A 27,851-nucleotide genomic window follows, 5' to 3' on the forward strand; every position below is an offset into this window, starting at 1 on the left:
AACACATATTGTAAATATGACAAACAATATGCCTCCCTCTAATACTGAAGAACTATATACAATGTACAAATACATGAAAAGGTGAAAAACAATTATCTGAAAACAAACAATTGCATTTATTACTGAAGCAAATGACCTGAAAGAATATGCCAAAAAATAAAATTAAAACAAGATCAAAGAAATAAAAGTATACACACAATTTGTAAACACAAGAGCATCAACAGACAGGCTGGTATTGGAAATATTGTCCTTTAGTTTTGTCAGTGGGGAAAGCATTCCCATATCCTTACGAAAAACAAAACAAAGGATACATACAGTTCATAACTATGAGAATAGCTTATTTGTAATTGTACCTTACACAATGCCATTCTGCTTGCATTAAATACGTTGATTTTTTAATTCAATGTGATTTTGTTTCCCCTCTTCTGTTTATTCTTTTTAAACAGGATTCTTCAAAATCTAACATTATTGTTTCTGAACATTTAATTTCAGAGACCTCTCACTTGGTGAGAAGAGCTCTTTCCCACTGAGTTGAGCTCTGGTTCTTGCAAATCTGTTTACCCAACCGGGTGTTTGTGTCTCATCTATTCATCCAAGAACTGGTTCACACCGAAACATGATGCTCCTTCCAAAAGGAGGAAGTGCAGTGAAATGCATGATTAATACACTCTCACATACCAGTTAGAAAAATGCATACAGAGAAAATTCTTATTTGATTATCACAAGAACAACAAATTTCATCTGTAGGGTGTTTTTTTATACATATTTTCAAATTGTTTGCACCCAAACAGAAAATTAAAGAGCGTGCAGCAGTTATTCAGCACTGAAAACAGCTCCTTGCTCAGCAAAACAGTCCAACGGTTTGTGCTGTTGGTCCATTTTGGGATAAATAAGAGACCCAATGAATTAAAAACGAAGAGCAGGGAGAAGGTGGGAGGTTAAAGACGGAAAGGAAAACAAAAAAATAACTTTACTGCCAGAGAGGTAAACTTTTAATTTGTTACATAACAGCCTGGTTTCAAAACAAAACAAGAAGAAAACCAGGATCCACGTCCAAAGACATTTTTAAGTTTAAAAAGGATGACTAGTTAGAAATCGCCATCCTCCATTCCTGCTGCCCTCAAGCAACTGGAAACAGAGATTCAGAGGTTGCAAGCTTATGTTCACTTGCATATTCTAAGTCTTGCGATCTACTTCACTCCAGCCAGTACTGGTGCAAGAGACAATTTCAGGCCCAGATCCTACAAACCAGATCTCGTCAGAAAAGCCGTGCCCACACAGAGCCCCCCGAGCGTTGTGGGGCTCCCCGTGGGGATGAGAGCTCTCCTGCAGGGATCAGACTGCCGGACTGGGACCTCAGGCACTGACTGAAGAAGCTGTTTCGGCACGTGGGCAGCTCCAGACAGCTGAGCGCTCCCAGGTGCCTGGGGCTACGCCTCCGTCCCACCCGCACACGCCAATATCTCCCTGGACCACAGGCTGCTCTCCGTAACCTGGCAATGGCCTGTGCAGGAGCCAAATCCTGCTGAGTGGAACCAGGAGCGACTCCCCTCTCCTGCCACGTCCAGAGGAAAATGGATTAATTTTAGAGGACAACATATATTATGATTTTTGTTTCCCTTTAAACATATTTTCCAACAAATACAGAAGGAAACAGTATCACTTATAAACAACAAAAAGTGCTCTCAGGGAGGGGCTCTGAGAAAACAGCACCAAATATATTATTTTTTAAAAAAATTAAATATTATTTACAAAAGTATATTTCACAAGATAATGCTTTTTTTCTGCTTTGTATATATTATTATCTCAATATTTATTACAGGGATCAGGATTTCACATCAGATAATCCACCAGAGCAAAAAAAAAATTAAAAAAAACTTATCGAAGTTTTGGGGTAGACTGAGCTTTGGGGTAAACTAAGGTGGTGTAAACTCAAGGGTGTGTATACACTTTGCCTTTCCCAACAGCCATGGCTGCAGTTTGCCAAAGACCAGGCCACCACATTATATATATATATATATGTATATGTATGAGAAAAAAAGAAAAAGAAAAGAGCAAAACTTGCTGCTGTTCTTGCTGGAAACTTGCCCTGGAAAGCAGCACCCCCAGTGCCCGATGCTCTATGCTCAGGCATTACCTGCTGGAGGAGGTAGTTTCTGTGGGCCACATCTCTAGCTCGGAAACAGAGGTCCCACCTTGCTCACCCCACAAGGTAACTACCTGGCTACAGCTAAGCGACATGACCAGAGGGATGCAGATAGCTCAGATCTTTGGTTATGTTCTGAATTTATTACCCGACAAGCCATCAATTTAGACTGCGCTGATTGTGATATCCACTAGCATACTGATCTAATCATCCTGTCTGTCACCAGCTCCCAATACGGTCATGTGTCTTAATACAGCAAGTCACAGATGAGTTAGCAGCGGACTAAGAAGTACTTTTAAGTTTAATGGACACACAACAGAGAACAAATGTCAAATGAGCCTCACAGGCCATTTTTTTTTCATCTCCCTCTATAATGTATTTAAGCCTGTCTATAAATAACTCTCTGTGTGCATGGACATTCACAGGCATACAGTTTTTTTATATCAGGACTTGAGGTCAGATTCTCAGCAAGCGTAAATCTGTAGATGTTGAAGGGACAAAGCCAATTAATATCAGATTAAAATGCTGTTATATTTAAACTTGCACTGGTTGCCATTAAAATGTTGCCCCTGTGAACAGTTAAAAAACAGCCCAATCTGAAGGATCATCATCATTTCAGGTCTCAAATATAAAAACATCTGTATCTGACAGCACTCTGTAACTTCTTTTTATTTCTTAGAGCAGTCCTCTAGGCAGGACTGCTCTTTATAGGCAACCAGGGCCAACGTAACACTACCAACATAAAATCATGAGCCCAGATGTGTTCTGTTTGTCAACCTCATGTTAATGATTTTGGGTTATCCCTTAATTCTCCCAGGTCCTATCAGATGCCTTTAAAGGCTGCATATTTGGGGATTTTGAAGAGCTCTTCAAAGAATGCAAATGACTTCCCACTACCCACAACGCAATAAATTGTCATGGTTCAAAAACCAAGGGACAGAAAAATGGGTTCAGGCCAGTGCCAAAGTCAACAAGCTAATGGGTACTGCAGAGTTTTTGATTTTTACCAGATTTCTACCAGATGAGGGAATGTGGACAATGGAAAAAGTGACTGTGGACAATCAGAAATGAAAGCTGAAGCGTCTCTGTTACGCAGCCACAACGGAAAGGGTAAAGGCAGAAGCTACCTCCTAACAGGCTTGCCACATAAGTGAGTTAATCCCACCCATTACAGAAGCCACAGCCAGCCTACAGCTCACTTCCCTTTCCAAGGCTGTAACAACATGCTGTCACAAGAATAGTGATTTAAGGGAAAAAATAGCCATTACTCAGATAGACAGGCCATCGGGTTTGGGTTTCAGCACAAGGCCCCAGCTTGGAAAGTTGGCCCCAATCTGTAAGTAGCCTCTCTGCTCCTATCTCCTCCATATAATAGTGGAATATTTTGTTGCTCTCTCCCCACTCCAATCTCTGTAGCTAACTCTGAATATCCTGGCTGTGGGGGCCAGCAACAACAGGCTACAACTCCAAAGCTTCGGTTTCATAAGGAGTTAGAAAACCCCTGCACAATACTCTTTCCTTCTGGATTAACAAAGATTTCCCCCAGTGGATTAACCTACTTGAAAGAATTCCACAAACAAAAAGAAAATTCACTCAGAGAGATAAAAACAAATTCAGTTAAATAGTCTTGAGTCATGCACCAGATACTGGCTGGACTGTTGCAGAGCAAACTTCACATTGTCATTTACGTGTAACACAGCTCCCTTCTCGCACACGATGCCCCTTCCCCACAAACCACCTTGGCAACGTCCATACTAACTAATACGAAAAACTTAAAATGGGAAGGACTTATCCCTTACAGTTGCAACACCCAAACCTGCCCCTCCCCTTTAACTCCAAGGCATAAACAATTTCAGGGGTAGGGGGAGATGTTTAATTTTTAGGGGGAGAAGCTTTTTTGTGGGGGAATACCTCATGGCTTGAAATATCCACCTACGCAATACTGCTACAACTGGCAGGGTCCTCTGCTCCCTCCTCTCCCCACTGTCGCATCATTTCTTTGACAGGCTCCAAGGGTGGAGCTGATGGCTGGGGCCTGAGATTTAAGAAAAAGATACTGTAACAGCATTTATCTACTTGCACAGGATTGGTAAAAGACTCCCTAGTATGCTCACTAAAGGCTGGGAGATCAAGGAGTATCTTATGCCACTAAGTCTGTCTCCAACCTCCCCCAAATGATTTCCCCTTTCTTGCCTAGCACATGGCTTTGCTTTCTGTTCTATCTTCTAAGTTGCAGTTTCAGCCCCCTTCTGCCTAAAGTGTTTTTCTCCTCCTCTCTAAAGGGCTCAAGAGTCAAGATTTGGTTTCTCCAGCTGTGGATGCTCCCACAGCTGTGCTCTGTTGTAGGATTTAGCCAACCTGCTCTGAAAAAGAGAGAAAAAGGAGCAGCAGGGAATCTCTCCAGCCATCAGGTCTCCCCTTCCTCCCACAAACAAGTTCATAAATGGCAAACAAAACACAGATTCACAATTAGCTAGCAGGAGGGCACTGATTATGACCTGTGCTCAGCCAGCTCGGACTGAAGCCCCACTTTTGGAGCCACAGCTTTAAGATTTGGAGAGAACGCAGCCGTGAGGTATATTTCTGTCCATTTAGACAAGTAGATAGTTTCAAGCCTTGGTTAACCAGGACTTAAAGGAGAAGTACAGTTTCACTTCTGACGGCTTCCCTTTTGGCCCACTCTCCACCCCCTTTCACCTTCTCCTGCCCAAAACTCAGGTCTTCCTCCCGCACTGAGACCTTCTGATAAAATGCCACCACAGAGCCAACTTCAGTTTGCACTTAAACATTCGTCAACATGGAATGGCTGTCGGGCATCCGGTGCATTCTCTTAGCCAATGCCAGAACAGAGAGAGAAGCAGCCAGGGTCAACTCACAAACAGATACAAAGCAAAGAGACAGAGAGACAGAAATTTAGAGGCCAGTCACCAATAAAGATGGAGAAGGGTGTGAAGACGCTCCCAAACTGCAGAGCCTCTAAATGCATGGAACCAAGCGTTCAGTCACTCTCTCACTCTTGGATATAATGTTCGGTTGGATGGCATTCTCTTACACGCTGGAAGGGCTGGGCTCTTCCCATTCAATCCCAGCCATTATCCTTGATCATGTGAGCTAGTTCAATGATGTATTTGCCTTCTTTATACTTCTGGCTGCTTTCAAAAGCATGTTCCTAAAAAAGAGAAACAATGAGATCAGAATGACATCTGGAGGTTTACATATTCTAAAGTCACAGTTACAGATCAGACCCAGGAATTCTGAGTACAAGGCTTAGGTTGGGTGGGAGATCTGTCTATCAAGTAAAAGCGCAATCAGCAGCAATTACTACTACCTTTTGGGAAAACTATGTTTGGAAGAATCTTAAACCCTGATTCTAGCTGAACTTCCAAGCACGCTCCAAGTACAAGAGTTTGGACTCTTTTAAGGGTTTGGACCAAACCAGTTGCTCATGATGAAAATTAACATGTAGGAAACATAATTTATCTGAAGGTATCCTTACAGGCTGAAAATAAGAAATAATCAGCACCATGTGAACATGTAGCTTTCTGTAGGCCTACAGCAATTGTGCCTTGATCTATGCTTTAGGAATCACTGGTGATAAAACCTGCCCCTGTGCAAAGTGGCCTGAGAATTTATTAATGTTTGTTAACGATGCAGAGGTCCTTTGATGAAACAGGGAGTAAATACTACCATTGGGAGTAAGCTTGATTATGGCAAACTTCAAGCAGAAATGGAGCAAATACACCAAGTGATGGGAAGTACCCACTCTGTACACATGGACGCTTGCAGCTACAAGGACGCTATGCTCTGACGACACAGAACTCCAGAAATAAGGAAGTCCTTGGAACCTCTAACCGAGAGAGACTGCAGTTACACGTTTTGGTTGCACCCTCAAAAGTGATAATCAGAACTCAGCTCTACTGAGGTATGCTGTCTGCATGCTCACAATGCACCTGAAAGAATGTAATCCTATTGCTGGAGAGACTTGAGCTCACTGCTGTGTTTGTGAAAATTGAATTTATTACAAAAGTACAAATTTTATGTATTAACGTCCTTCTCCATTTGTTAGATGTGTTTCTGCAGGGATTCCTACTGCATCAGTTTTTTGGTCCTTTATTTTTCTATTCTTTATTATAGAGCAGTTGGAAGGTCACGATACAATAAGTGTTTTGTTTAAACACTGGTCAGAATGTTTTGAACAAACAAGTATGCTGCGTGTCTCCTGAAGCAGAAATTAGAACATAGCGTAAGCTTTTATTTGAGCGTAATTGAATTTATGAAGAGCAAGAGACAGCAAACAGATAAACTCATGTTAAATAGCATTTCCAGTGGGGAAGATAGAGGATTAACAACAAACGTATGGATCATTCTGTTATTCTGAGGCGGTCTGGAAAAAAAGACAGTATGAACCACAAAGACTGAGTGAAGTTATCCTTATTTGCACTAAGTATCATCACAGGATGTCCATCAAAACAAGGCCCACTGTATACACTCTTAAACATCTTAGCAAGATGTCTTGCCACAAAGAGCTTTTGCTCTGACTACAAACAACAAACAAAATACAAGAAGGAAAATGGAAATGCAAAAAGGAAAAGAGATACAGCTACAGACCAGAATCCACATTTCTGGTTCCCAAGTCAATGCTCTTTCCACGAGGCCATTTCACCACACATACACCTTCAGAAAGAGCTGCAGCAAAGATGTCCACAGGAAAACAAATGATACTCACATATTTCCAACCCAGTGTGGTTTTGCAGTTTTCACAGTAAATGTCTGCAACCGCATGTAATCCTGTTAATAACACCCGCTCTTCTGCGGGGCCACAACCCACATTAACTCTGGGGAAAAAGGAGAGCAGCTTCCCATTAATGTGTGTTTCCACAGCAAGACACTGCTATGAAACTGACAGCAATTTTGTTGTAGTATTTGAAAATATAAGCAAGAAATTCAAAATAAAAACAGCTGTTCTAGAAACAAAATCTCTTGCAGTCCCAGAACAGAATGAAAAGGTAAAACACAATTTTTATTCAACTAATGATTCTAAAAAATTTTGAAGAGATTTATAATATTTTAGTAAAATAAAGTTTAGTAAAACTTTGAGAAAATTTTCATTTTCAATTTGATAAAATGGCATATTTTTTTTTAATTCTCCCAAATGGAAATGTGAAAAATGTAACTGAAGTCAATAGCTCTTCTGACAGATATCCCAGCAGAAAACATGCTCTCACCAGAACTATTTTCCAAAGGGAAAATAATGCTTTATATTTATGCTAATTCTAAAAGGTAAGTTCATATTTAGGTATTAGGTATTCTTTATGTTCACAAAACTTTGATTCTTTGGTCCAGCTATATTCCCTCAGAAGAGAATGACTCATCTTAGCTCTTATTTCTCAATTCGATGACAAAAGAACCATCTTTGCTAGCCTCTTACCTGAATGTAAAATCAAACATGAATCAGTGCTATTCCCTTAGACTTAAGGCAGAGTTTTTCTACAATAAAGGAAGACAAACCTTTTGTTTGCTTATTTACAAGGGTTTTCTTAAATCTATCCTAAAAGATGCAGAGATGACACACAAGAAGCTATACTCACACTGAATTGAAGAGGTATGCTCGTCCTTGGCTTCCTTGAAAGGACTGAAAGGCAAGAAAATAAAATTCAGTTGCTTGATAGAAATGAGCCTAAACCAGAAGTGCCCTCAACAACTGCGTTAATGACCTCAAATGGTAGTTATAGCAACTGTTAGCCAAGTCGGAGAAATGTGCATCGTTGCAGTCCTCAAGACGAAACCAGCAGAAAGTGAAATGTCAGGAGAAGACAAGAACTGATTAACAGAGGTCTTGTCCAGCAGACAGAGAGCGAACAGCTGCCTCAGCTTCTAACGCGTGTACATTTTCCAAGGCATCCTGGCAGCCTACTGGGAACTTCACCTACTTCTATCACCCAATACTATCAGCATTTACGTATCTATATGAGTCCAACGTATAGCTCTATTTTTTTTTCTCTCTCTCGTATTCTAGTGATGCTCATTTTCACCTTTTTGGTTCTACTTATGAATTTCACTTTCCTAAACCTCACATGCTGCTGTGTCAGCCTAGCCTAACTCAGGTTAGCTGCCAGATATTGTTTTAAATCTCTTTTCTAAAAGAATAAAGCTTAAATATGCTCCCATACACTTCCCTTTCACTGCTGCACTTTCAAAACACTGCCATAGTACTATAATGACATGTGAATTCCACTTATAAAGATTGCATAGATGCATGCAGAAGCAAACTCAAAAATCAAGACTTAACTGTGTGAGGTGCTGGCATGCAAGTGCAATCTCTACTCAAGCTAGTTTACAAAAGACCTTAACCTTGCAGAAATCTCTGCAGGCCTTTATATTCTCAGTGGTGCCAGGGAAATTATTTACTAAGCATACACTGCCTATGTAAAATACCTCAGGATTGTACCTGAACCTAAGGACAAGATAGAGCTGACTAGAGGTAAGTATAGAGAAGAGAGCAGCAGTAGCAGTGGCAGAAGAGCATGTGCCAGATAATCATCAGTCAAGGCACAGCCACTCTACCCCACGCTTCCCCAAAAGACAGCCGAAAAATGGCATTTCGATCCGAACCCAGCAGGACACTCCAAAAATCTGGGATGCCTCCAAGAACCGACAGGCTCCATGTGTGTCAAGTCTGTAACATTACCCTATGAAATGGTATCACTTGCAAGAGCTGGCTCACATACAGCAAATGCTACCTGCATTTACAATGTACTTTGGCATACCCTGAATTAAACATTTGGTGTTTATAAGAGCAAGCGAGCTCGCTGCACACAAGTTATCCTATGAGATACATTGGGGCATACATGCGATCACAGGCAGGAATCTCCAGGAAGTCTCTACCCTTCCCAGCACACGGTTGTCCCGATCTGTAAATCGAGCTCTAGGGATACACTCAGCCAGAGACACTACAGCATACGGTAAGTGCTCAAGTATCCGCTGCCTCACAGAGAAGCGAAGTTGCATCTGACAACCAGCAAGTCTGTGGACGGATTTGCACTGCTTCTTACATTCATATATAGTCAGTGTTAATGAACTGCTTCCTGCCTTCCTCTAGCGAGCTGCATCAACACACCAGGGAAGCTGCTGCACGCCTCCGAGCTGACAGTTCCTGCTGCTGGAACTGGGGCACCAACTCCTCAGGCTTCCAGACCTAAGGTGCCAAATTCAGTCCCTACAGCAGGCCATTCCAAGGGAAAAAAAAATATTATTACATTCAGTCATGACAAGCGTCCACCTTCCCCCCAGCCAATGCAGGATTGCTCTACTGCTATCAAGTGTAAGACAAGTGGGATGTGGAAGAGCAGAAATCAAAGAGCTCCAAGGAGTATTTCTTGCGTGTTGACTGGGGTAATAGCGAGCAGTTCTTTATCAGCCTGTAAGACATTCTCTCCAGTGTGAGTCCTACTCATCTGAAAGGCAGAGAGGGGAAATCCACTGACCAGCAGGAAATAATAAAATTCATTAAAGGCTTGATTTAAAAATCACTCTGACAAAAGAACAAGTACAATCTGTCATGGTGTTCAGCCTGGTACACTTTTTGGTGCTGAAACACTTCTAAACAATGGCCAAGGCCCACTGAAAGATCCTCAATTGCAAGAACATACAGAAAAGGCTCCTCACCATTGACCAGAGGCATCTCTAGGGCAAAACCAATGCCATGGGGCACACAGGCAGAGAGTCATATCCAGGAATGAAAGCTGCCTGTGAGGTACAGATGGCAGCAATAGCTCTTCCAGCTATAAAGTCACTGCTGGGCAAGATAACTTGCACAATCCTAGAGGAGCAACTGTTCTAGAGATGAGTTTAGAGTCTAATATTACTTGCCACCCAGGGCTCAGATGAGCCACTCTGAATTCAGAGAATATGCCTGAGGCACTTGGATATCTCTTTCACTTGGACAAAAAGCAGCACCCGGAGGAATGCCTCTTCCTGGGAAAGAATTAAATAGGACACATGGCTGAAGCGTGATTGTGTACTTGCATTTATTAGAGGGGCTTCTTTTAATCTCTCTACAGCACTCAAGTTCTTTATTACTGTTATTGTCAGCTGGCTGATACCACACATGCCAACTAGGTCTAGCCTGAGTGCTACAAAACACACACTGCTTTGTCTTGGTGTCCTGCATGGTAAATTAAAAATTAACACAAAACTGACCCCCCTCTCCAGCCCAGGAGGAGGAGTCTGGGCCAATCCCATGCAACGCTCTACCCCCGTTATAGCAAACGGCGCTGGCTCTCTAAGCTGTAGAAGAGTGAAACAAGCCTGGAAGGACGGACAAAACAGAAGGTCCCACAGAAACACACATGCCAAAGTAAAACAAAAGCAGATGAAACTTGCTAACCATCCAGTCCTTCCCAGTAAATATTTTTCCATAAACACCAAAGTGACTAAGTTTGCCAATAACAACCACCATGGGAGCAAAATTTTTATTGGTACAGAAACAGGACTTTCCATTACTGCTGTACAAAGGCCTGTCTTTAATAAACAATAAAATCAAACCCATCAGCTTTGTGTTTGGGGCTTCCTTGGACATTGTTCCAACCCACTCCCAGAGGACAGTAGCATCCTCTCAGAGATGTCTTTCCTTTCAGCTCAAGCCAGGGCTTTAGGACATCTAAGGGCAGTCACTGCAAAAAATCACTTCTGCCCAAGCAGGAGTGTCCAACATACCACTGGCTCAGCTTTCAGTGCTGCTGCCTGTCTTATTATCCACCCTGCATCTTTTTATACAATTTGCCAAATCCTTAAGTAGAAGTGAGGCAGAGCTGGTAACCACCACAAGAAGTTCACTAATGCATTCGACTTCCACAAGGCAAAGCTGATTCTGCCTTTCGAAATGTAGCAAAGGTAGTTTTTTTTCTGGGTCTTGTAACCTCAACCTTTTCTGGAACTCCATTGCCATTACAGCATGTACCAATTCTTCTGAAGCCAGGAGAGACAGATCTGTTTATATACAGACATTTTCTTGTTCATTTTTTCAAGAAAAGCCCAAAGAGATTTCCACAACACACCTGGTTTTCACCAACAGCAACAGTCAGCAATAAAACCTTCTTTCTGTGCTCTGCATTTTCCTGATACACATTCAGATGTGCATCTTGCACACGTACATATAAATCCAGACTTCTTGTTCTCTAAGACAACAGCTCCCGGCATCATTTTCCAGCGCTAAGAAATGGAAAAGATTTTTTTTGTTGTTGTTTCCCACTGAGAGCCCAAGCACATATTTTTCTTCTCACTGCTAACATTTAAGTGTCTGGCTGGAAACACATCTGTATATGCCAGCAACAGAACCCTCCCTCCTTGTTCTGCCTGAGCCCTCTAAACACCAGTTCAGGCTTCTGAGATGTGCAATACACAACATAGCCCTCCCCATGACTCACGCCAAAAACCTTTTCTGAGCCTGGGAGCTCCACTGAGCATAGAGGCATCTAAAAACTGTAGTGCCCTAAAAAGAGCCGATTTGAGTACCCAGGTGGGAAACCATTTGAGTCAGCTACTTGGCTGCAGATCCTCCTGCCTGCCAAGCTGTCTTTCATTATGGCAAAAGCTCCATGTTAACATTCCTCTGGCAGCTGCTCTGATTTAAGAGGCTCCTATCACCCAACTTACAGACACTCATTACTGCCCCCTCAGCTGTGCTGATTCCAAATTAGATCTGTGAAATCAGTATTTTTTTAGGGGGTGAATGGGGAAAGTAGCCTTTACTTACTGTATCATATCATGTATCCAGTTTAAAGCAGAATCACACAAGCTATTAAATAACCATGGTATGGGGGCAGATACAAGTAATTCAGAGCAGGAAGTTCTTAAGTGAAATTTGCTGTCAAAGAACCATGATGCAGAATGACAGTTCTAGTGAGAGACAGACTGCAGAATAGGGAACTTGGTTTCACGGGTGCTCCTAAACCAGATCTGCTGCAGAGGGAAGCATAACATGGAACCAGCATCCAAGAAGTACTAGCTCCCTTGCAGCAGACATGTTCTGCTCACTAGAGACAGAGTCACCCTGCGAGATTCAGATCTGAACCTCTATATACTCAATACCCATGACCTTAGGAGTTGTCACTTTGGTTTAGTCCAAGTGTTATATTCTGACCTCAATTTGAAGCACTCAATCTAACATTCTGTTTGCTCTGACAGTGCTTTCTGAGCAATGCACATGACTTTCAGAGCCTTCTTCAGCAGAGCAACAGCACAGGGACAACTACAGACAGACACAAGGACACATCAACCTCAAGCAGCCTGTCTCATGTTCCACCTGCCTTCCCACTGGCATCAGACCTTTGCACTTGCGCATTCCTTTGCTATTGGTGACTGCTGAAGATGTGGAAGGAAAATTTCACATGCGAAAGGTATGAATTCTGAATATGCTCCAAACACACCCACATGCCATACTCCTCTCCCTAGTCTCTACAGCTTCCCATTCACTCCGTAGCCCACTCAGCAGTTCCACGCACTGAACAGATGACAGGATTAACATCCTAAAGTCTTTGTGATGGCATTTGACAATAGCCTAAACACAAGAGCAGCTAGCTGGAATCATCTGGAAAACCAGGAAGCAGTTGCCAGGATTAAACAGTTACATACTGATGCTTGTTCTCTGCAGACTGCAGCAGAGAAAACCCCCACTTACCTGTATCCAGCTGGCAGCCTCTACACAAACCAATAAAACAAAAATGAAAAGGCAACCAGTCCCAAAGATGTCCAAGGGGAAAAAGGAACAGAATGTGCCCCTCCAAGCTACAAATAACTCTTGTTGCAAGAATGCAAACAGGAATAGAGGGACCAAAGCCTCCACTGGAAATCAGTGGGAGTCTGCATGTCCTAGGCAATGGGAAACAGCAGCAATAGGAAAAGCCAACTGATCACAGCCATCTGGACTTTTCAAAAGACAGCATGTTTTTTATGCTTGTGGTGTCTCCATTGGGACGGAGAAATTCGGCGAATAGGAGAAAGAACATTAGGAGCTACAGTTTTCAAACGTCACTAATGTCTGTGGGTGAAAAATTCATCCAATGATCTATTCACAGATAGCTCTGTTATCTCTCACTTCCCATCTACATGTACACCTTTTATTTTTAAATCACTAGAGTCATTTGCAGAAGACTGCCTGCAGGATTTATCTATTCCTGCTGCTGATTCAGCCCTTAAACTTCAAAGGATGAGATTTCTGTTCTAATACAAATTCACTAGGGGGCGGGGGGCCGTGGAGGAGACATTTCAGTGTGATCAAAGCATGAAGTCAATCTCACCAGAATGCACACAAGACTTTTTTGAAAAAGATATGCTCTAAAATAACAGGCTCTCTGAACCCAAAGGGTTCCATGTGAATAACTGAGGGAAGTCCCATCACTGGCCAAATAAGCTCAACTCAGGAGTTTCAGAAGATTGTTCCAGTTTATTATTCTTATTAGCAAGAGACCAGTCTGATCTCCTCCCAACACCCTCAATACAGACTACTCTGCTTCCTCAGTTGCACTGATCCGTGATATCTGAAAAAAAGAAACTACCAATCTGTAAAATTATTTCTGATTACATCACTCTAAAATATAGTCATGGGGGGAAAAAAAAACAGCATAACAGAAGGACCACTTCCTATGGCTGGGGATAGGATGGATGGACCAAGCTTCTTAAACCACCCTGCTGCCAAAGGAGCAGAAGAGGCAAGACTTGCATTACTACTAGTGACACACAAAATGACCACAAACATGAGTTCTAGTAGAAACTGACTTCCAGTGCTTTCCACGTAACCTTGTTAACACTGGCAACGAGGGGTGCAGCTGGCTAAAGCCTTGGGTTAGTGCTGGAGAGGAAGTCCATTACCATAGAAACATGCAGCAGATTTCAGACGGGAGAGGTCAACACTCAGTGAGACTCTGGTCTCATCAAATCAGATAAGATGATTCCAATTTATTTGTAATCAGCTCCCCAACTCTGATTCCCAACAGGCCTTCAGAAACCGCTTATTTCAAGGCACCCAATTAGAGTTTTTTTCCTTTTCTCCAATGCATTTTTAAATTCTATTTCAGTTTGGCTTGACTCCCTTATACTCATTGGCATTTCTATACTAGGGAGTCATGTAAATACAGGTCAGGTGAAATTTCACTGGCAACCCACAAGATGCCAGACACTACCAATCTAAGTCATGTTTGGCCCAAAGATGGGCTTTTCCTAGGCCTTCAGATAAATCAAAAGTCTTACTCAATCCCTTGATTCGAGCAGATGGGATTTCAAGAACTGTTAAATCCTACGAAACTCACAGTAAAACTACAAAAAATGAGGACGCTCTTACAGAGATAAGTACTAGCTCAGATTTAGATTAATCCTTGCTATGGTGTTCATGTCAAAATGAAGAAAATGTCATAATATACTTAGTTTACAAGTGGTTCTCAGCAGAAACACACACTGCCCAAAGGCCTGATCCCTTCAAACTCAATGGGAGTTTTTCTAAGGAATACAGGGCTTAATGCACTGGACTTGGCTGCTGTGAAAGAGAAAACATGGACAGATAAAGACCGAACCAGAGCTCCTGTCTCCTATTTCACAGCCCTTGTGACAAATTCCCCAGAGACTTTCTAGCAATTAAGCCTAAGACCATAGAAGGCTTCTCCCAGTTACAACTATAGTTTCATAACAACCTTGGCCAAGCCACTGCTGTAAACAAGAATCTGCAGTGTTATCCTGGTCAAGTGTGTATAGGACACAAGGAAGTTTCAATTTCAAAACTAGGCAATTTCTGTTTGCATTGTCTACAAGATTAAAAAAAAAATTCTGACCATCTGGCCATCCTGTTTTCAGTACCCCTCACTTGGGTGGTCAAATCCGTGGCCAGGCCTAACTCCTGGCTCCATTGCAGCACGACAGTCTGCAGTGTGGCTCAGGCCAGGTAGATCTGCCGCACCCACGCTCATGCACGCAAACCTATCAATACAGAAGCTCCTTCTCCTTTCTGAATATTGGTATTTTTACCCGTTTTCCTCTCTAAAGTAGGCAGACTAAGCAATTATAAGACACAGTTGCACCTCTTCTACATTCTAGAGCCACAGAAACACACAGAGCCGAGGAACTGGGCACCAGCAGCTGCAGCTCTCGGATGCTCTGTCTTATTCATCAAAAAGATTATCTCTGCATTCCTCACTCTCCTCCCACTCTTTCCAGCCCTTAATCCCAGTGCCTGTCAGCTGCTGTCCCACGTAACAACCAACATCGCACAGACAGCTCTGCCTTAATGGCATCCTTCAAGCCCCATTAATTAAGGCAAAAATGATCTGATTAAAAAAAAAAACATCTTGCAATATGTTTACAGCAGCCCGTATACCTAGTAACGGCACTACGTACATGATGACTCTAAGTGGAGATTACTGGTGAGTCACTACACAGGCTCTCATAGTGTAAAGAAAAACAGGAAAATTTAACTGTGAAAATATCTACTGCAGATTATGGGGGCCTGCACCAGACAGCACAAGCAGTTTCAATCGTCTGCTCTCATCATACCCAACTACTTGCCAAGGGAGTACAAGTTCAATTAGCAGGTCTCTGTATCCACACAGACTACAGAGCCCTCCTCGGGGTTCATTAATTCCACCTTTGTCTTCCTCACAGAAGGGACAGTGAATGATCAGATTAAACTGAGATTCAATTTTGCTATGATTATGCTAGATAGAAACCCACGTCAAGGGAACCGGTTACATTATTCCACCTTGTGCACAGATGTGACCTCAGCCTGTTCTAACTGCATTCCTGAGTTTTAATTGAGTTTTAACATGGGTCCTTAACGCTATTTAAAGACCAAAGTCAATACAGAATTAGTGGACCAAACTCATCTCTGAAGTAATTCAATTATTCCGGCATGGCATTATTCTTTAGCAGTCTAAGCTGCTGTGCAATAGCATAGTGAATAACTAGTAGTCTGCTACGTTTTATCCTACAAACAACTACATCCTACAAAAAAAAAGCAGTTTTACACAGTGCTGTGCCCTGGTAATGATGGAAGGTACTGCACATACTGGAAAAATGGGAGACATCACTGTGACTTTTTTTTTTATTATTATTATTCTGCCTCCTGGCAGCAGCAAGTACCCATTCCTGTTCCTTCCGCACCCAAAGCAAACGGTGGTGGGTTTTCTTTACAGCACAGCAGGGGCAAGCCGGGCTCCCGATAAGAGCCTTTTGTCCTAACAGGAACCAACTCAGCACTTTCGCCACACAGGATAGGTGGGGAGAGACTGCAGCCGGACAGTGCAAAAGGTCTGAGCACACACCCTCAGAACTACCAGCAGGCTATCCTGGTGGCACTGCCTCCACCTCCTGCAAAATACATTCTCCACTGCCAAGAATGGCCCATATGACAACACTGTCAGGGAAAAAGTTGACTTGAGTAGGCAGAAATATTTAAACTAGTTTCTCAGAGTTGAACTCAGCTTAATCAATGAGCGTACTAACAGTGACTGAAGAACCTGACGCTTCTACTGCAACCCACTTTTGTGGGGAAAGCATCAAGTCCTGGCCTTGCGCGAGAAAGGAGACTCTCCACCCATCGGCAGTACAGGAACTCTTCCAAGTTCCTAAGCAGACCACAGCCAGCACAAGATCAATGCACACGCGCTACCCACTTCTTCCACTGGTGCTTACGGGGTGACAAACAGCACTGCATGAGCTGCATCCGAGTTCTCTGTGCCAAAAATAAAAGAAGGGACTTTAAGGCAGACTTTCCAAAGTGGCTGAAAGAAGCTGTCCAGCTGTCAGTCAGCCAAAGGCCTGTTCAGACCTCCAAAAACCCAAGAGCCCTTTTGCCCTCAGGCAACTTTTCCTTTGCGGATTCTGTGCTGTTCTGAAATCCACGTGTTCCAGTGTCACATACCAGCCTCCCCCCACCTTATTCTTGAAATAATAAAGTTGGCTTAAAAATTATGCAAATTTTAGTAGTAATTAAATCATTTTTAAAAACAAAGACTTATAGCATTTATTTAAATGATAATAAAAAGAGAGATTTTCTCATCTTCCCATGCTTATGAGAGCTGAAACTAAGAAAAAACTGCATTGTTCACAAGACTCCTTGGCAATAGAAGCAACATCGAAAAGCACAAAGGGAAAAAGTGACATAAACTGCAAGAGACCATTCTACAGGGTTATCGCTACAACATCATGACTGCTCAGGAAGACAGAAAACAAACGGGACCGTGCGGACGCCCGATACCATCAGAAGCGAGCCATGAAATGCTGTTCTGTCCTGTTTATTGGAACGGTTCTCGAACACACGTCAGCACAACATGAAGGTGACACCAATGCTCCAATGGGGCTGTGTTGCTTCCAGGCAAATGGGCTGCACAAACTGATTTAAATGGGTCAGGATTCAGGAGCAGATTCCCAGTTATTAACTCATGTGTCGGTATGCCTGCCCATTATAATCAGAGGAGAAAGGAAGAGATTTCCTTCAAAGGCAAATTTTATATTGCAGTTGCAGAGGAAAGGAAAAATCTCTCCATAGGCTTTGCAATTAATGAAAATCAGTAATTAGGGAAATACAAGTTGCTAGATTTATGTTTCTCCTCAAGTGCACAGATTTCTAATATCTATTTAAGCCAGCATGCTGCTAAGCTAAAGCTGAGCAAAGCTCCACATAGTATTTGCAAACTCAGATAGTTGCAAACAACTCCGTCCCTTTCTCTCTCCAACAGGGTAGGTTCCCCTCCAGACTGACTCAGTTTAAATGTGACATTGTTGGGTCTCACCACATTATTGTGAGTTCTGTGCTATTCAGACCACTCATTAAAGCCCTGGGCCCCTAGACTCTGCTTTTATTTAAGTGTGTTTCTACCTCCAGACTTCAAAGCAGAATTTCAAAATATGAACGCTAAAGGCAAAAAATTGAAAGCAAACAAAAACAATACCAGATTTATTACTTCTGTAAAACTTTGCAACTTTTTGCAGCTTCTCTTATGATTTTTGATGGTTTCTGGTGCCACTGCCACCCTTCAGTACAAGCTATATTCAATCATATAAAGCATACTGCGCTCCTCACACGAGCACTACTACTAACTGAATGATCTAGATGATACAGGACGGGAGAAGGAAAAGAAAGGGGAACCAATTCCTCTCTGATATGAAGATGCACATCTTCCAGGTTTTCATGCTGGGCCTTAGGCCATTCTGCTGGTTAACACTGATCCCTCCGCCTTCACACTCTCACTCTCAAGAGCCACTAGCACTCCCAGATCCCCAGGAAGTTCAAGGGAGCCGAGACGGGCTTGGCATCTCTGACATTTAAGTCACTGGTGACATCATTCAAACACAACACTTTATGCTTTAGAACATAAGGACAGCATGAACGGATGCACAACAGAAAGCCCAGCTCTCTCTTTCTGGACACAGAGAGATGAAAAACATATTTTATTCTGGTGTTTCTGCAAGCTACGGGGCTTCTTCTCCAAAAAGATTTTTGGGTGCCGCTGTTTTCCTGTAGGTTGATGGCCTGTTGGCTGATTGACCAACAATCAAGCTGTTTAAAAAAGGAGTGGCAAGGCAGTAGGGAGAGGGTAGTGCCCTTTCTTTCCACATTAATTATTGCTACTTACTATATGGATTTTAGAGATAAACACAAGATAGAACGTGGAAGATGGAAACTGCTAATGCAATAGTTATTGAATTAGCAGCATAACAGCGACTGCCCATGTATTAATGGAACATTGTATTCCATTAAGGCTGCCAGTAAGCTCAGAATAGCACTAATGTTGACAATGAGAGGAAACTTGCTTTTCAGCAAATGTAGAGTTGTCCACGGGAGAACGTGCAGGGCTCTTCTCTGTCCTCTCAATAAGATCCACTGCAATAAGACTGAGCCAATATATGTACACCTCACCACTGAGGAGAAGGCTAAAAGTTCCCCTTTCTTTATTCAATTTGCCATTTATATTCTGCATGTTCATCTCTACTACAAAACAAGCTTTACGGCACTGAACCTCATTTTACTACTGTGGATGTGCCCTCTACGGAAATCTAATGTATATGTGTACATCAGAGGACAGTTCCCCAGACACTGAGATTTCTCAGCTCTGGTAGTCACACCACATGCCAGAATGCAGGCCAGGCCTGACCTAGAGTTTTGGAGCAGAACATGTGTGTACACATTCCTGTATTTCTCCTCATCCTCTTCTCTCAGAGCTAGACCGGAATTGAGGTATTTGTACTTGAGATACTCTGTAAGCAGCTAAGCTTAATCTGATTTTAACTCATTCCTTCCACTGCAATCACTGCTAAGAGAGAGATCACTGAAAATCTAATTCCAGGTTTTGGGTAATGATAGCCTCAGTTTGTACCTTCTTTGTAGCTGCTCATTCTAACTTGAGGTTGTGATTTAGATGAAAATACAGCACATTTTAAGAGAGGGGACTCTGGGTGAAGCTTCCTGGCGTGTTTGTGCTTCAGTCCTTGTCTGTCTGTGTTCCGCTGGCTGAGAAAAACTATCAGGCCAGCCACCACCACCAGACAGATGCTGCCTCCCTGCTCCCTCCCTAGGAGAGGTCAAAATCCTAGAGAAATTTTCTTATTGTTGGCAGACATAAGGGCTCCCCTAAAACAAATGTAAAACCCTCTAACAGCATTTCCTGCTACTACAAAATGAGAACGCAACAGAAAACAGCATCACAAGAAGCTCCTCCTGGGAAACCAGGGTACTTCTCCCCAAGAAGGAACAACTGAAAAAGCCCTTTATTTTTCCTATCTTTCGTGAACTCTACCAGCATTTGAGACACAGCCCCTGCAACCAGCCCCTCTAGACGTGGGCCTACAACAGATAATGTTCCCAGTGTTACAGTTTGCCCACACATACGTGCAGCTGTCAGTGGATTACAGACAGGACCCACCAGCCATTCCCAGCACATGGAGGTCCCAGAGTTGCAACACTCACACCCATGCATCTGTGTTTTCCCTGGGCCCAATCTTACAACCATATAAAAATTACACACCTGCAAAGAAAGTTCATAGGGCAGTTCATCCAATCAGCAAGCCATTGGGTCTGCTTGCACTTCCTCCTCTTCCAACTGTAAGGGCCAACAACAAACACCCAGTGAACCTAGGGAGGCTCAGACCTGAGCAGCTCCATGCTCCAGTCATTCAGAATTTGCAGTAGATGCAAAAACCCTGATGATTCAGTGTCCTTCGTCCCTGACAGTTGCCTGGATAATAGATGGGAACAATATCTAATTTATGCCCAGGTCATCAATTCTAAGGTAGAGGAAGCAGATGAAAGGAGAGTTATTTCCACAAAGAAAGTGATGGATCGGAAGATCCATTTTTATCCTGTTCTTCCTCCCTGACAGGGAATTCAAAACTAGTTTGAATTATTACTCTTTTCTTTCTTTTCTGGAACAGCATGAAATATTTTTAAAATCACATAGCAATTAATTGCAGTATAAACACAATTATACAAGGAGGTACAAATTACCTTGGGCTCTTTCCATTAAACAACCACATCCTGACTAAATAAGAGGCCTATCCCTGACTGCCTTCAGATCCCATTAAGGACACCAGGAACTGAAGGAGCACTCTGTAACTTGTAGAATGAGCCCCAGAGGAAGCAATTACACAGGACAGAAAGATCCAATTTAGGCAGCTGTGCTACAGAACAGGTACTACCAATATTCATTACACAGCACAGATTTCAAGATTTCATATTCTGACTTTTTCCAGCAAGAGGCATTTGTTTGTTTATTCTCTCTCTCAAATAAAGGCTTCTCAGAGCTGATAAGAGGTACTCAAATGACACCCACTCCACTCCTCCCCACCATAATGAAGGCCAACAACAGCAAGAACAGTAAACAAATCTGTCTATAAAGGTGTCTTGGGATGAATGTGAATACAAGAGTTCATTTCTGCCCAATCATGCTCCATCTCTTGGTTAAAAAATCGAAGGGAAAAGCTACTGCTTAACAACAACTTTGATGACACATTGTTTACTGAGAACTGAAGCTCTCTCAGCTCATGTCTAATTTTAAACTTTATGGAAGTCAAGACAAACTACTAGGTACATACATACATCTTCATAGCAATGAAAAGGGAAATTAAAAACTTCTTAGAAAACTGCTTTGCTGCTCATCAGTTACAGCTTGATCTCTAGTAATACATGCAATTAAAAACAGAGCTCTAGATAATATCTAAAAGAGACAACTCCTTAGGGAACAAGAGTGAGAATTATGATGTAAAAGCTACTGTACAGTTGCTGGAAATGTGCATGAAATTGATAAACCTGGTGCATAAAGAGCTAACAGCAGACAAATAAACAAACAGAAACTTACTGTGCAGTGTCAAGTCAGTAACACTAACGCAATTCTGAAATGCATAGACAGTAAAGAAGTTTCTGCTGTACACTGCTGAGACTGAGGCTGGAACAAGCTTGGTTTTCATTCTTAAAAAGATGTTGAAATGCTACAGATGTAGAAAAGAACCACAAAAGTGATTTAGAACTGGAAAAAACAACATTTCACCATGACATACAAAGCTGAAATTGTTTAGCCTATCAAAAAGTGATCAAGAATGACCTTAATTACAGCATACTAATACCTTTTATAGGGAAAAATACTAGGTACTATAGATCTGTTTCATTAACAAAAAGGGAAAATAATAGCCAATGACTGGAACACAAGCCAGAAATTTAAATTCAAAGTCTCCAATTTTTAATAGTAATGATGACTAAACACTGGAAAAAATGACCATGCAGATCACTGAATTTTCCCTTTTGAAGTCTTCAAATCAAGTCTAAATGCTTTTTCTGGAAGACATGCTGCAACCACAATGAAATCCACTGAGCCATGTACTACAAGAGGTTATGCTCCATGATCTGATAGCTTCTCTCAGCCTTAGAAGTTCATTAGTGTGGAGCTGGGAATGTAAATCTATATTCACAAAGAAACAAGAACTATTTTTAAAGAAAGAAGAAATCTAACATAGAGCAAAATGGTGAATTTCACCTTTAAAGGAGGAATACTCACCTCAACACATACAGTTTTTTCCCATGATGGAAATGTAAGATTTTCACTTCACTGATCTTGGACACTTACTAAATACCTCTTTCTCTTTCCACTAAAGTTTTGAAACAGCTACAGCACAATTTTATGGTTAGTTTTCAGCTTGTTTGCATGTATGCATATCCCCCCTGGGCAAATAATTTCATGTCTTCCAGGCAAATTGACATGCTGACTTAGCAGCACTGCTGGTCCATGAGAATTGAAGTGAGGAACTACATACTGCCTTCCCCAGATTTTCGGGGGGGGGGGGGGAGGGGGGAGAGCAAGAGGTAAGAAAAAACCCAGCAACTGCCACTTATCTCAGTGCCTGCCACATAAACTGCCTATGTGCATGAAATATTTTGAAGTAGCTGAATTTATCCACTGCTTATTTAAAAGATGGCACTAAAGTTTCAAATCCTTCTAAGGTCCTCCACATGTAACATGGAGCAAAGTTTGATGCTTCAAGCAGGCCATCAGGATCACCAAAAGATAACTACAACCACCACCTCAGGCTCCAGCAGTCTGGCTCCCAGGGAAGCAGCAAGGCCACAATGACTGTAAGTGGCAATTGTTTAGAAATCTTGCATCTCCTTCCTGTCCCATAAGATAGATGTAGAGCTTCTAAGCATTTCCTAGCTACTAGTCCAACCCCAAATATAAAAGTCAGACACATATACATTCACTATTTCTCCTAAATTCTCTGTGCTGGCAGAGCTGCAGCCTTTTGTATTGAATGGTTTCACATTCATGTTCGGAAAGGGGCCTGTGCAGACATCAAAGAAAAACATTATACTTCCTAGGCAAGCCTTGGGCTAACTTCAGAGAACACATCACTGCATAATGTTTAGCACTTGGATCACAGTAACTCATGAAAAAAAGAAACTGCAGGACGCCCACAAGACATTCCCTACATACTTCCATAATCAAGGGCATTTCTGCTGAATTACTGTACAGATAGCAAGAAAAGTCAGCGCCCAAGACTCTAATGCAGCTGTGTTTGGTTTGTATCTTTCTGTTCTTGTTCCCATCCTATTCCACAGGGCACCAGGTACATACGAATTCAAACAGCAAAGGCTATCAAAGAATTCCCATGGCACAGAGCAGGTACAAACCAGCATCACAACTACCATTCCGAGAAGAAGAAGAAATGCTGTTTATGCTGCTGAATGCCCACTACATTAGTTGTGCCTTAAGCCCTACTGGAAAACAATGAAGCAGCCACACTTCTCAAAAGCAGCCCATCTGTTTCCCACTTCAGGAGAGATTTTACCACCATTGGTTATGGAATACATATTTTTCTTAAATATATCTGAAAAACATAGGATTTTCTGTTTGGGAAGGAAAAGTGTAACAAAAAACCATCTTTCACGTATTTTTTGGCCATAAGAAGATATTAAACAACAATTTTTAAACTATAGTTGTCTGGCATTATCTTTTTACACTAAAGCCAAAGAGGATTAGGATACACTGTACTAATTCACACTAACAGTCAGTACCTGTTCCAAAGCTTTATTTTCTAAGCAGACTGGACAAAACAGTAACGTTTCATTGTAAAGTGGGGAAAGCAGAAATAAAGACATTAAGTGACTTTCTCAAGGTCACACAGGAATCAGTTGCAGAGCTAGGTTGAGTTCCCACAGTCTCAGTCCACTTAGGCTTTGGAAAAAGCAATGAAACAAGAGTATGTACTAAATTTGGCATACATTTTTAAATGATGCATTGCTACAAGGAAACAAGAACCTTCACTCAGGCTAAACCCAGACACCAAAGGAATATATAGATGTGTGGGTGTATATACACACACGTATATACATATATATATATATAGTATGTCTGTATTATATATACATATATATATATATATATATAAAGGAAAACTAGTTACTCACTCCACCTAATCTATCTGGTCACCTTCTATTTCCTAAGTCAGTAAGACCTTTCTCAGCCAGACGATCCAACCCATAATTGAGATCTTATTACAAATCAGACACACTAAACCACTTTCTCTCTCTGCATGCAGAAGATAAAAGGCCAAGTAGGCAGGCAACATTTTGGTAACTGGCTTCATGTAACAGCTTTGGAGTTTCTTAAAAGCCTATGCATCGATTTTTTTCTTTAAATAGCAATGCCTTATTGAGGAATCTTCTACCCACCTTAAACGTACAAGGTTTCCTTTAAGAGGGAAAAAAAAAAAATCAGTCCTGCTGAGGCATGTTTGTGCCTTGTGATATCAAATCTTGGCAAAATACTGTGAAGCCAGATTAAGTTAACACTGGTGCTGAAGGGCAAAGAGGAAACTTAGAGATGAAGAGGAAATAAACTATGAATTTACACAGAACAAAATTGGGATTCAGCTCTAGCCAGTGCTTTAGCCAACTGCATGAGCCGATGCTGCAATTTGTATGTATTCAAAGGAGCTAAAAGCTCACGGCATGCAAAGCAGCACAGCTCTCAAGCGGTCTCTGCACAACTTGGGGCAAGAGGAATAGAGGAATTAATTTCATCAAGCCAAAACACCAACACCCTGCTGTTATATAAAAGCCTGTTTTCCAGGGAAAGTTTCCAAAGATGGTGTCATTTAGGCTGTTGTGATTAAAGTGACATAGTCAGGTTCAAGATGGGATACACTGCAGACTGAGAAACACTCCAGTTTGAAAAAATATCTCACTCTCTTTTCAAATCTCATGGTGCTTGTTTCTTTCTTTGGTTTGCTAGATTTTCATATGGAAAACAAGTAAAGTAATTGCACTGCCTAGTTCTCAGATGCTAATATAAGGTTGGGATGAAAGAACTGCAGAAGGCCTCAGGGAGATGTTTAAATCCAAACTCAAACAGATAAAAAGATGACTATTTAAGTTTGCCTGGGAAAATTTCTACACATACTGCAAACCCTTTGAGGAAGGGACTGCCACTGCTCCTCTGTTCTCAGTTTAATAGCTGGCTGTACAAACTATGAATGCACGATTATTTTTATAAGGTTTACAATTATACAAAGAATGTACTTTAATAAGGTTTCTGACTCTAAAATCCCAAACTCTTTTGAGCTCAAGTTGCATGACCCACTAATGCTCCACCAGCCATTGCAACCCCAGCTTCATTATGAATTTACACCACAGTCCAAAATGGGTTTTTAAAAAGAACAGGTATGAGCTCCCTAACACACTGTAATTAACATTTCCACAATCCAATATAAATTACCCTATTTCATGCTTTCCTATCTTCTCTCTTACGTGCATATTTTAGCAATCAGCATTCTTAGGCAGTTATTGTATGCCTTGATGGCTGAAAGCTCAAATTCCAAGCAGTCTGCAGCACTGGCATTGCTCTGCTGGAAGCTACTTGACTGCAAAACTGGCTGCATTGCACAGCGGACCAGAAAAGCATGGACAAGAAGGAGAAGAAAGCATCAAAGTTGAAATTACTGGTTGTTTATAACCTCGTATTTTCCCTGGATGGGGATCAGTTGTATCAGGGGAGGAAAAAAAAAAAAAAAAAAAAGTCACTGCACAAACCCTGATCCACAATAAAAACAGTAAGTAAAACAAGTCTCCCTCTGTCCAGTAAAGCATCTTCTGTATCTCAACACAAAATCCAGCTTATGACAACTCTCCTGCTACCCTGGACAGGCAGAGGAGTTTACAGATAACAAAACTGAGCATAGGAGCAAGGTCCTGAACTCATATAGCTGGCCTAAGAAGTTGAAAGTGTTTCATATTCAGCATATTCATATGCTAGACTGTGCTGTTGACATTTACATTTCAAAGCCTCTTTCTGTTGAGGAAATGTATAACCTCTGGCTCTTTAGAAGCTCTCAGCTTTATCACCCTTAAGGACAAGGCAGTCTTTCTTGGCAGTGATTGTTCCAGAAGAGGAACTCCCATGAGGCCCAGAATGACTAAGAAACGATATCCTAATAGGAAGCTTCTTTATATGGAAGCCATGAAAAACAAAAATTGTTGCAGTCTTGTAGTCAGCATTATTCATACCAGAATACTTAAAATTCTATTGTTTGGCATAGAGATAACATCACAGAGGTGCCAATCAACTTAGCCCATACAACATCTAAGAGGAAAAAGGAAGGGAACAGTCTCCGATGGAAGACGACAGGTCCTGAACGCCCAGCAGGAAGAATCCAAGAGGACCTTCACAGTTGCTAAGATTTCAACCTAGTGAGGACCAACGCCCATGATGCCAGGAGACACTTTCTTGTATTTTCTGTGCAAGCAGGTAGGAGTGAAGGACTACACACTTCCTAACAGACAGAGCACCTCTATCCCTTGCGATCCGGGCCTTTCTCTACACACTGCTCCAAGAAGCTGAATTAAAGGTTTAAGCTGCACCCTTCCCCCACCACCACTCACAGCTCATAGTATAATTTCCTCTCATCTCAGCTAATAAATCTTGTGGTGTGTCTGCTTTTTCTGAACATAAAATTTATGAGCTGAATAAAGTTTATGGAATGGTTGATTGCCAAGGCAGCCAAGACCTAGAAACTTGATGCCTGACCACAGCCAGGCACAGCAGGCTCAGATAGCTGCTCTGAGAAAGTTTAGCAGTAGTTTTTGAACTTCAGAAAAAGATCTTTCTGGTCTACTCCCTCCACATCAAAGACTCCTCATTTACTGGTTCTGAAAGCTTCTCATTCAGCTTATCTTCTAAACCCCTTCCTCTGTGATCAATAGGTCAGAACACAGGACAGAATCCTTCCACCCTCATCAGCTCAGAGCACAACCTACCCCCCCCCTTGCTTCTTCACCACAAAGTCTCTTGTTAAGAGAATGGCAAAACGACAAAGGTTTGAGCAACAATTCAATAATTTTTGGAAAGCTGTCTTACATTTCAGTAGCAGTTCAGAGAAACTTCTCTTAAGGAGGGGCTCTAAGGTAGTTGCTTAGCATAGTTTACAGATTAACAGAGAAACATCTCCAGACACTTCTCCAATTCATGATCATGCAACAACCCTTTGGCTATGCTGACAAGCAAGTACATGAACAAGAAGTATTAAGAAGGTAATTCATGCAGTCTTAGGCACCAGGTACTGGAGTTCTGCAGCTGGGAGTGAGGGGGAGGAGTGAGTACTGAGATGAGACAGACCACCATTAAAAGCACTCCAGAGGTCAGAAACTGGAAACCTCTCCCCTACAGCTAGTTTCAAGGTGACTTAAAACAAAAAAAAAGGGAAGCTCACAAGTAGATCCATTAGGCGAACAGCCCATTTTCCAGGCAAAAACTGCAGCGCCAATTAGGCCATGCATTTCCAAAGCAACTGAACTGCAGTGTCAGCATGCCATTCTGCTCCTCAGGGAGAAGGCATCTACCTGAACACCTGCAGGGTGAGGTCATGCACGTACCTTGGAAATGAGTTCATCGTGGTTGGCAAGGTGAGCCCTGCAGTGAATGCAGCTGTAGGTCCTGTGGCATGAAGGCAGATATGCCTGGAAAGTCTTGGACCTTGTCATCTTCACCATTGGAGCCACTGAGCGCTGCGTGAACTCCGGGGTGGCCCAGGAGGCACTCCCACAGGATGGGTCGCACGGGAAACACCGGAAGACGCAGGTAAAGGCCGTGGTTTGGCAGGTGATGGGTGTGGGGCAGGCTCCACACACTGATGTCAGCTTCAGAGGAAGAGATTCTGATGGAGATGACAGGGGCTTCAC

At 42.1% G+C, this 27,851-nt stretch overlaps 1 protein-coding gene across 1 annotated transcript; it reads right to left on the minus strand.

Annotated features, from left to right (window-relative positions):
- YPEL2 (yippee like 2) lies at positions 1-27,851 on the minus strand. The gene is made up of 4 exons (XM_062592621.1): positions 27,546-27,851; positions 7,735-7,778; positions 6,873-6,981; positions 1-5,315 (listed from the first exon to the last, which is right to left on the minus strand). The coding sequence occupies exons 1-4, from the start codon at positions 27,660-27,662 to the stop codon at positions 5,226-5,228; spliced, it is 360 nt and encodes a 119-aa protein (XP_062448605.1). The 5' UTR covers positions 27,663-27,851; the 3' UTR covers positions 1-5,225.

The sequence above is a fragment of the Rhea pennata genome, chromosome 20, assembly GCF_028389875.1.
Source record: "Rhea pennata isolate bPtePen1 chromosome 20, bPtePen1.pri, whole genome shotgun sequence".
NCBI lineage: Eukaryota > Metazoa > Chordata > Aves > Rheiformes > Rheidae > Rhea > Rhea pennata.